This window comes from Canis aureus, chromosome 5, assembly GCF_053574225.1.
Source record: "Canis aureus isolate CA01 chromosome 5, VMU_Caureus_v.1.0, whole genome shotgun sequence".
Lineage (NCBI taxonomy): Eukaryota > Metazoa > Chordata > Mammalia > Carnivora > Canidae > Canis > Canis aureus.
The window spans coordinates 85749329-85760081 of NC_135615.1; the positions used below are offsets into that span (position 1 = coordinate 85749329).

Consider the following 10753-nt stretch of genomic DNA (forward strand, 5'->3'; position numbering starts at 1 on the left):
ATTGTTGTTCCAATTATAAATGAGATCTTTATTCCACTATATGTTATTAATTGGCTACTGATGGAACGTAAGAAACAACTGATTGAGGTGTAATTATGTTGAAGCTACTTAGCGTCCAGAGCCCCGGTTCATGTGCACACCTGTGTTCCAGGTATGGTTTGACCGAAGAACCAACTACACCCGCTCTTTAGCGGTCATGTCCATGGTTGGGTATATTTTGGGCCTGGGAGATAGGTGAGTAAATTGATTTTGTTTTCGAAGTCTTTTTCTGCATTGTACTTTTCTTAAACAATTTCCTTTTATTTCCTACTAAGATTTATGACCATTTGGAAAATAATTGTATTTTATACCTTCAGGTCTTATTTTCAGCATCAGCTTTAGTGTTTTTTTATTATCCACACAACAGAATAGCACAGCAAACTAAAGAGAAGAAAAACCTTAGTTCTAAGGCACTGTTTTCTCCCTAGGCTGGTTTAATATGTTAAAAACCACAGTCAGGGGCTCCTGGCTGGCTCAGTCGATGGAGCATACAATTCTTGATCTCAGAGTTGTGAGTTCAAGCCCCACACTGAGCTTACTTTAAAAAAAGAATCTAATTTTTTTTTAAAGAATCCAATTGATTTTACTGAGTCAATAAACATTTATCAGTCATCACTGTGCTGAGATAAATAATTCTGTTTCTGAAATTGAAAGCAACCAAAGTAGATCCTTCTATTATTTCTGCATAATACATTTTATCCACGTGTACTGACTAGAAAAATAGTTAATATTTCAGAAATGGACTCTCCAGAAGTCTTTGAAAAATTAATTTCTTGATGTCTACCCTTTCTCCTGGGATCATGTCTTGTGCAGTTATTTGAGAGTAAAGATAATTTTTTCCCACAAAAACAATGAATCCTTGTTTTTAAAAAGAGCCGGGAGAATTCCTAATGACAAAAGCCAGGTGACCCTTCCTACATGGGTCTGGGGGCTCAGGAGATGGGACCCTGTGATGGGTGCTGAGGGATAAAGATAGAGCCTTGTCACTCTGAGACCCCGGCACCAGACTTTATTTCAGACCTGGAGCGGGGATCAGCAAACTTCCTCTGTAAAGGGCCAGATAAGAAATAATTTAGGCTTTGCTGGCCATATGATGTGTCACAGCTACTCATGTCCACTTGTAGCACCAAAGCAGCCTAAGACAACACGGGGCAAATAGGCAGGGCTGTGTCCTGCAGGTGGGGTGCTGGCTTTGGCCTGCGGATGGGGCCTGGAGTATCATGTCCTTGTTGATTTATTCATCAGTGCTGCTCTAGTGACCCCTCCACGGTCTCTCTTCTGTTTCCCAGACACCCATCCAATCTGATGCTTGACCGGCTGAGTGGGAAGATCCTGCACATCGACTTTGGGGACTGCTTTGAGGTGAGCACGTGTTCCAGAACACCATGTAGAGCTCACCTTTCCAGTCACACTTTGGTGGTCTGACCTTTCAGGCAAATTTGAGTTCCACAAGCACTGTCCTGACCCCTGCCTCTCCTACCAAAGCAACAAAAAGTCAACCTCAGAAGTGAAATTCATGCTCGTTGATACTTGCTCTCATTGGACTCTAACCCCTTTTACGGTGAGGGCCGCTGTCCACACCCCTTCTGAGCGGAGGAATCTTCATCCCTGAATTGGCCCGCTGGCCAGAGCCCTGGTGTGATGTACATCTATCCTTTTTCTTTGTTCCCTCTATCCCTTTGTATGTGTGTCTCTCTCTCTTTTTTAGTTAGTTTTTAAATCCCCGTGACAAGTCCCCTCCCTAAACTAAAGCTACTTCATTTCTGTGCCCCAAATGAAATCAATACAAAGAAAAGCTACCTGCCCTCTGTTGGCTTTAGTTAAAGAAAACAATCTAGCCTGGGAAAAATAAATAAATAAAATAAAATAACAAAGGAAAAAAAAAGAAAGTTAAGAAAACCATCTAGCCATTGGCCTTGGTTTTTCTCTTTCATTTCCCCACAGGTTGCTATGACCAGAGAGAAATTCCCAGAGAAGATTCCATTTAGACTAACGAGAATGCTGACCAATGCTATGGAGGTGAGTGGATCTGGGAATAAGGGCTTTGGAGTGGGACCAATACGGTCAGCACCGGCTCTGCACAGACTGGCTTGCCGGGTCTCAGCAGTTCCCCCGAACGCCTGGGTTAGTTCTCTGGTTGTTTCCTGGTATTTTCATTGTGTTAGAAATGATCGACCTTGGAGAGTCTCACCATCCTTCACGTCAGACCTTGTGTCCTACGTATCCCAGGCCTGACCTGACCCCTGGCTCTGACCACATTCCTGGCCTGATACATCAGTAATGGCCTGTGTCTGCTTCCTTAGTGCGGGTGACAGACCCTCTCAACTTGCTTCTGGTCCTGAGGCCGTGCGGGGCGGGGCGGGGGCGGCTGACCTCTGTGTGACTGGCTCGGGCCCTGCAGGTTACGGGTCTGGACGGCAACTACAGAATCACGTGCCACACGGTGATGGAGGTGCTTCGGGAACACAAGGACAGCGTCATGGCCGTGCTGGAAGCCTTTGTCTACGACCCCTTGCTGAACTGGAGGCTGATGGACAGTGGGTATCAGAGAGGGCCTGGGCCTCCAAACGGGAAATATCCGAACATTTCACGAACCTTGGAACCTGAGCTGTATTACTGGGCTGTTGCGTTACGTGTTCACAGAGCTGTTCCAGTGGCTAGAAATGAATTTCAAGTATTTTTTCTTATTACTTAGAACAAAACACACCAATCATCCATTGATATTAATTACAGTACTTCCAGGATAAACCCTGGTGGTTTGTGTTTGGATTTCATGTAGAGTAGCAAGCTGGAATCTCGACAGGACACACAAGCAGTTGTGTGCTGGGGAAGAGGCATCCCCGTCTCCCGTTTGCTCCTCCTCCTCAGAAGAGGGGGACCGAGCCCCATGTCTCATCCACTGCCAGTCAGTCCCACTCTCGCCTTCGGCTGTCTGGTCCCCAGCGTCCAAGTTCAGCTCAGCTCAGCGACACAGAGTGTCCCATAGGATTGGACGCCCCTGCCAGTGCTCACCCACTGACTCCTGAGTGATCCATCCTGGGTTCTCTCTTAGGGGCTTTGGCCTTTAGTAAACTTGTATTTTTATGGCTGTAAGAAAATACCGTATCAACCAACTTTCTTTCAAGTCAAAGTCTGAAGTGCTGTTTATCCTCTCTTTGTTTCTTCCCCTAGCAAATACCAAAGGCAACAAGCGGTCCCGAACAAGGACAGATTCCTACTCTGCTGGCCAGTCAGTAGGTGGGTCCATCCCCTGGGGCCTGCAGGTTCTGTCCTCTTCTGTCCAGAGTGTCTTGAACAGGGCGAGCTTTGTGATTGCTATTAGGAGGCATAGCGGAGACGGTAACAGATGCCAAACGTGAAGGAAGGAAGCGTGTTTTCTAGAGGCTCTGACCGGGGCTGCAGTCCCGCAGCAATTCTGCCAAAATAGCATCTGATGAGCATTTAGTTAACTTCAGAAAGACGGTCTAGAAATATTTACTGAGCGCATGTTTTATTTCATCCCCTTCAGGATGGAGTGGGTACCTAAGGCTCAGAAATTTTAATCAAACTATCCGAGCCTGATCTCTCTATAAAAACACAATTAAAAGCATGTCTGAATATTAGCCAGTATTTAGTATGCCCTTTAGTGGTGTCGGGACTAGGATAATTAATTAGATAATTAATGGTCCTAGAGCATTGGTAACAGCTCGGGAATAGGATGGCGGAAGCAGTAGGAGTATATTCACGCTGCTGGCGGAGGAGGCCGGGAAGCCATAGGAAACACTCCCCAAGAGTGCGTCCACAGCATAGGGTCCCAGAAGGTAATGCCCCTCCAGGAGCCAGAGCAGGTCTGTGTATGGAACCTCTCAAAGGTGTCATAGTAAAGCTGTTTAACTTTATTTCCCTCACACACACCCTGCACCGCCCTCCCCAGCCCATTGCTTTCTCCCTCGTAACCTGTAACAACATCCTACAAGTTGAGAAATACTGTTGAGGTGTAAAAAAGTAAATATTCCCTACAGACATTTATGGAACATTTGCAACTAGTTGCCTAGCTAAGCCAAATAATGTGTAAGGTTAGTGCAGAAGGAAAGTGACGCACAGAGATTGCCATGGGGAAGCACAGGGTCACATCATAGAATTGACCAAACTGTATAGTATACGAACTAGTAAGAGAACGGTGAGGTCCACGTGTGACCCAGCAGCTCGCAGTTTGGCTGGCAGGAGAGGCCGTGGGGCTGAAAGAGGGCACCGCTCTGAACAGCAGTCGTTGAAGGGAGCTCCTGGGCTGGTGGGATTTAAGCTGGCCTTCCTGGATGGGGGAGAAGGAAGAGGGTGTCCTGGGCCGGAAATTGAGGTCCCGGCTTGTGGGAACAGGTGTGGACTCGAGCCTGGACACCCCGACAGGGTTTGTGAACACTGCCTGAACTACTCCCGGTGTCCAGGTACCTCGTGCAAGTGGCTGGTCTCCTCCAAAGTATGTGAGACTTAGTCGGTTTAGCTCTCAGGCCCACCTCGTTAGTACATTATCGGGGACTCCTCTGTGCTATCGGGGTGTGTCGGGGGGACTAGGACAGCTGGTGCTGGTGGCCCCAGACAGTGCTACCCCGGCTGGTTCTCCTGTGGCTTCAAAGTTAGGTTCCAAGTGGTAATTCATGAAAGTCTTTCGCCCCTGGGTCCATTCTGAAGGCCTGTGGTATAGAAGGGCAGTGTGTAAATAGCTTCATACTCTGCTTCTGGACTCCTCCCCTGGAGGCCACAATCAGTGGAGGGTGACCCTAAAGCCCCAGGACTTTCTGTGCAGAAAGGATGTATAAATTCCTCCGAAGGACAGCTCTTGGGTCATGAGTGTCACTTGGGTCATGACCTGCTGAAAGCCAGTCCTCCTTACACTGTCGTCAGTTTTGGTTTTGATGGATTTTGTCGCCAGGGATTCGTTCATGCTCCTGTTCTCTCTGTCAGAACACTTAAAATGCAATTTGCTTGAGAATTCATGCCTTGGAGATGTAAGATCTCCAAGACACATAGTGAGCGTTCTCTCTCCCTCCCCCTCTGAGGCAGGGCGGGTGTTGGAGGGACTTCAGCGTGGGAGGAAGCAGAGCAAACGCTCGCGGCAGCCATGGCTTCTTGCTGTCTGACGGTTCTGCCAATCGACTTTTTTCTCCTAGAAATTTTGGATGGTGTGGAACTTGGGGAACCCGCCCACAAGAAAACAGGGACCACAGTGCCGGAATCTATCCATTCTTTCAGTAAGTCCGCCCTGGGGAGCTGCACCACTGATGAGCGCCCGCGAGGGGCTTTGGCGAGAAGCCGGCCTGTGGACTCGCTCGGCCCCGAACACGGACGGGTGCGGGGGAAGACTCACTCGGCAGTTTCAGAAGTGAATATTGGAGAAGAGCAGGGGCACCCGGTGAACCTGTGCTGACGCCCCGATCTGACTGTTGTCTCTACTTCTGTGTCTTCCAGTTGGAGACGGTTTGGTGAAGCCAGAGGCCCTAAATAAGAAAGCTATCCAGATAATTAACAGGGTTCGAGATAAGCTCACTGGTGAGTGTGTGTGCACTGAACAGGAACATAAACCTGGAGAGACTTGCCCTCCGAGTGAGGGAGTGCTGCTGGCCCGAAGCCTTGGCCCTGCGGCCACCGGGGGCTCGGATTCTCGCGGCCACTGAACTCCTTTGAGTGATGTTGCCCCTCTCACTTTAGCAGTCGGGGGTGAGTAAAGCTCTTTCGGGTCCAACGTCAGCCACATTCGGGGAAACGTCTCATTATCGTGGCTTGATCCTGGAGCCACCCTGACCAAACCCGGGCGCTCCTGCCCTTTGGTGGCTGTTAGGGAGTCGAGCGTGTGGGGGGACAGGAATGTGTACTCGTGAGAACAAGACCTGTCCTGTAGACCAGGGGTGTGACAGGAGACGGGAGTCGGGGGGTGAAGACCCCAGCTGTCCCGCGTCCTGTGGGACCCCGGGCCTCTCTGTGTGTCCGTCTGGAGGATTGTCTCTCAGGAGGTGGCTCCCATGAGATGTGGGATGCCAAGCCTCAGCACTGGGGCCTGGCACCGAAGTGTCGTGGTCGAGGTGCATTTACTGAGCACCTACAAGCGCACGCTGGTAAGAGCAACAGACTGCCTGCCCTCGTGGGGTCAGCATCTAACGGGGACACTTAGTTACAAGAAAGGGCCTGAGCCGTGATGCTGGTCACAAGGGAATTTAAGGGCCGGAGTTACAGGAAGGCTTCCCCAGAAACAGTCCTTGAGCTAAAACCTGAAAGAGGACATAATTAGGGGCAGATAAAGGAACGAGCATGTGCAAGGGCCCTGTGGTAGGAGGGGATCTGGCCTGGCCAGAAAAATGGTCTGAAAGCAGACGAGCCTGGCTGCCCCGAGAGTGGGGTGCGAGGAGCATAGGGCACCATGCTTTCCCTCTGAGGGCTGGGGCGGGTCACACAGAGCCTCTCCTTCCCTTCTCCTCAGGGCAGCGGGTAGGCCCTGAGGGCTTGAGGGGGTGAGGGGTTCGCCCTGGGGAATCTTGCCTCCTCTGGATGGGGGGGCGGCGTGGGGGGGGTGGATGGGGGAGGCTGCTGCCAAATTTGCGGCTGGACAGTTGACTAGACCAGGGAGGTGGCCTCCAGGGCTTCGGGAGGTAAAACCCGAGGGGCCGACGACGGGGCGCCAGGCCGCGGGGCTGGAGGGCGAGCGCGGCAGGGACGAGTCTCAGGACGGAGAGGCGCCAGGTGGGACGGGGCCTGGCCACTCAGGGGGCCGCGAGGATGCGGGCGGAAGTCTGAAGGGTGGTGCGAGGGGGTCAGCAACGCAGCGGAGCCCCGGGAGGCGGGAGGCCATGGGGTCGGAGGGTCCCCAGGGTCACAGGCGAAGGGCCGAGGGTGCCCCCGCCAGCAGATGCAGTGCCTGGAGCGCCGCCTGACACCCGAGTCCAGACAGTGAGCGGGGAGGTGGGTCCCGAACAGAGCAGGATGGGGGAGGGCCTGTGCCACAGTGAGAGCCAGCGGGGGACGGACACGGCCTGCACGGAGCCCGGGGGCATCTGCTCCAGGAGCACGCTCGGGGCAGGAGGTGACGTGCTCAGGATGGCGCAAGCCCCCAGGTGGAGGGGGCCCAGCGGTGGGAGGGCAGCGCGGACGCCCCCTGCCCACCCCGCCCGTAGCCTCCTTGAACCAAGTCTGTCAGGACACGCGCGCATTCACGTCGCGTGGGGTGAATCTAACCTCCAGCGGCCACGCAGCGCTCATTCCCACAGACGAGGACAGACTGACGAGGGTGGGCACAGGTCGGCGAAGCGGGCGAGGGCCTTGTTCCACGCCAGGTGCAGAACGGCGTTTCTCCTTCCTAGGGCGGGACTTTTCTCACGATGAAACCCTGGATGTCCCGACACAAGTCGAGCTGCTCATCAAACAGGCCACATCCCACGAGAACCTGTGTCAGTGCTACATCGGCTGGTGAGCAGACGCCACCTGTGCCCCGCCCCGGCGAGCCCGGAAGGGCCTGGGGGCACCGTGAGGGGTGGTCGTGGTCCTGAAAAGGGAGGAACTTGAGAGACGTGGGTGCACGTGCAGAGGGAAACACCAAATCTACATTTAAAAATGGGTTAGGAAAGAGGCGAGTCCCCCTTTGTTGGGAGGGAGAGGGATTCTCTTTGGACTTTTGCCGTCAATTCCGAGAAAGAGGGAAGGGCCGAGAACAGAGCGCCGAGCCGACAGGAGGAGAGATGCAAAGACCGATCTATGATGTGGGATTGTAGCCTCGAGGACCACTCTGGGGCGTGCCTGAAGCTAGGGAGAGAGGGAGGGTGGCGGGGAAGCGTCCTCCTGGGACTGGGACCGCGACCGCAGCAGGCTTCAGCCCCAGAAGTGAGGAGTGTGTCCGACAGTCGAGGGAGATCTCAGGGGTCGTCCCCGGGGTTGTCAGACCTTGGGCTCTCCAGTGTCAGTGTATGTTTGAAAAGCTTTGAAAAAGCCCAAATTATTAAAATAATCCTTTTCTCTGCGTCATCTTAGGTGTCCTTTCTGGTAACGCGAGGCCCAGACATGCCCACAGCGTTTCTCCTGAGGCTTTCGTGCTTTGGAATACGCTTCCACTAAACTGAAACCACGGTCAGAGAGTTCGACTTTGTTAAATATCTTGAGATGTAAATGAAAAGTACTACTGTATAGTAAAGGTTGGTTTGAGCCAACTCTCCAGCTGCTGTTGAAGAATATATTGTCAGAAACACAAGGCTTGATTTGGTTCCCAGAACAGTCAACACGGTGATACGACATAAATCAAGCCATTGATTCGGGGGAACAGAAGATCCATAACTTAGAAATACGGGTTTTGACTTAACTCATCAGAGAACTCGCCATAAGCGTTGCTGATAGAAGAGTGGCCTCGTCATTCCTCTCGACAAGGATACAGCAGACTGCACGGCCAAGAAGCCTCGGACCATGGCGGACACGTATTCGGAATCAGAAGCTGACGTGGTCACTCGCACCCATCGCATTACCTCACTGGCCGCCCAAATGGGGGAAGGTGTCTGTCCGCTGCCTCACCTGTGACGCTGCGACTTAGGCACCTCAACCCAAGACCCGAATGCTGGGAGGGGAGTTTCTTCCGATGGCTGGGCAGCCTCGGCGGAGCAGATGCACGAAGACCACGGAGCGGTAGGGCAGCCCGCGGCGGCCTTCCTTCCCCAGCACGGCCCTGGGGTGTTCTCGGTGAAGTCGGGACGCTCTGTTTAGAGCAAGGGCTTGGAAACAGAAATGCCGTCCCTCCCGCGGCCGCTGACGGAGAGGAAGGTCTGGTACCTGCTGGGAGCTCTGAGCAAGAGAAATATTAAACTAAATGCACAAAGTATCAAGTGTAGCCATTCTAGACACCATGTTGTATCTGAATAATTTTTGTGCCAATAAATGACATCAGAATTTTAAAACCACGTGTATGTGTGTCTTTACTATAGTCACGAGTTTATAAAGGAAGCAGGTATCCTTCAGCAGCCAGCATCCACCAGGCATGTGACACTAAGGACTGTGCAAGACATGGGGGCCACGTGGCGGGGTCAGCATCGCGGCGGGGTGGACTGGTGACCCCCCAAGCTCCGCGGGGAGAAGAACACATCCAGGGTGCGAGCCTCAGTGGGAGGAGGCACAAATTCCACTGGGCGAGCCAGGAAAGCTACACGGAAAGGGGACATTTGCCGTGGGCTTCAAAGGACGCGTGGAGTTTATCAGATGAAGCAAGCGAAGACATTCAGCAGAAAAGCACAATATTGGCAGGAATGGCACGTACTGAACCGTATTCGACTACAAGTCTTAGGCCGTTTTGAAAACACAGAAGGGCCTGATGGTTCGGCGTAGCTGGCTGAGGGGTCAGAAGAGAGCGAAGGGAAGGGTAGCAACTGAAGGGGGGCCAGAGAGGAGAGTTTGGGGTCAGTGGCCTGCCTCGGTTCAACAAGGAGTTTGAGCCTGATGCAGGGACAACAGGGAATGTGTGAAGTTCTAAAACGGAGAAGCAGAATCTGGGTAGTATTTTTTAAAAAGATAACCAGTGTCAAACAGGTAAAGGGGAAGTAGCCGCCGCAGGACCTCGTGAAGGACCATACAGTAGCGGGGAGGGAAGACGCTAGGCGCAGCTGGCCGGTACTCCACAGAGGCCCGCTGTACAGAGCGTGCCTACCGTGCTTCCGAAGAACAGCATTTTCAGTCCAAGCAAATTTTGTTTCTAAATTCCTGTGGGCCGCAGCCACCCGGTGAGAAACACTGAATCATGAGATAGTGTCAAAGGACTTGCATCAGGGAGAGCAGGAGTTACAAGGCCGGGAACCATGTCTTACATGGCGCAACCCCGTATCTCCCAGAGCCCCGGACCACAGTGGTGCTCTGTACACATTTGGTGGAGAACTCCTCTATTAAAACCAAAGATGAATTCATTTTTTTTTTTTTTTAGGTATTTATTTTGGGACGGGTTGGGGGGGGGGCAGAAGGTGGAGGGAGGGGGAGAAGCAGACACGCCGCTGAGCAGGGAGCCAGACACAGGGTCGATCCTAGGACCCCCCAGGATCATGACCCCGGGTGCCCCAAAAACCAAAGATGAATTTTTTTAAGATTTTATTTATTCATTCATGAGAGACACAGAGGCAGAGACACAGGCAGAGGGAGAAGCAGGCTCCATGCGGGGAGCCCGATGTGGGACTCGATCCCGGGTCTCCAAGATCAGGCCCTGGGCTGAAGGCTGCACCAAACCTCTGAGCCACCTGGGCTGTCCCCCAAAGATGAATTTAAATGTCAATAGTAATACTGCTAAGTTCTAACCTTCACGGAGAGAAAGTCTCATACTGGCCTCAGATTTTCTATGATTCTAAACCATCAACTCTTTTGCTCCAGAAAATATGATCGCCGTAACTTTCTTGGATCTACAAGAACTAACTATCAATGACCGATGATGTCACCATTCGTGAAAGATAAAGGGTATGGGAATGAATGGACTACGGAGAATGGTGGCCATCAACTGGAAAGACCTATTCCTTAGGATGGGAGTCCTTGGGATGAAGATCATTAGTGAATCCAAAGGGTTTCAAGTTACATCTAGACAAAACTTTCCAACTTTGTTGAGGTGAATTACCAAAGGTCATGAGCTAATGGAAGCCTTGAAGGACAGGGTCATTAACCTATCAATCCAGATGGTTTCACGTAACCCTGCGAGAAGGGAGGGATATGGCAAAGAAGGACCTCCGGGATCCCTGCA

The 10753-nt window shown here is 52.0% G+C and overlaps 1 protein-coding gene across 1 annotated transcript in view; it reads left to right on the forward strand.

The window, feature by feature from the left end:
• The window catches only part of MTOR (mechanistic target of rapamycin kinase), a 120339-nt gene extending 111397 nt beyond the window's left edge, over positions 1-8942 (forward strand). The window contains exons 50-58 of the mRNA XM_077899658.1: positions 152-234; positions 1329-1401; positions 1984-2058; positions 2441-2576; positions 3211-3276; positions 5187-5267; positions 5485-5565; positions 7368-7473; positions 8032-8942. Coding sequence (XP_077755784.1) covers positions 152-234; positions 1329-1401; positions 1984-2058; positions 2441-2576; positions 3211-3276; positions 5187-5267; positions 5485-5565; positions 7368-7473; positions 8032-8047 — 717 coding nt within the window. The 3' untranslated portion in view covers positions 8048-8942. The remainder of the gene's footprint in view (positions 1-151; positions 235-1328; positions 1402-1983; positions 2059-2440; positions 2577-3210; positions 3277-5186; positions 5268-5484; positions 5566-7367; positions 7474-8031) is intronic.
• Positions 8943-10753: the final 1811 nt, after the last annotated feature.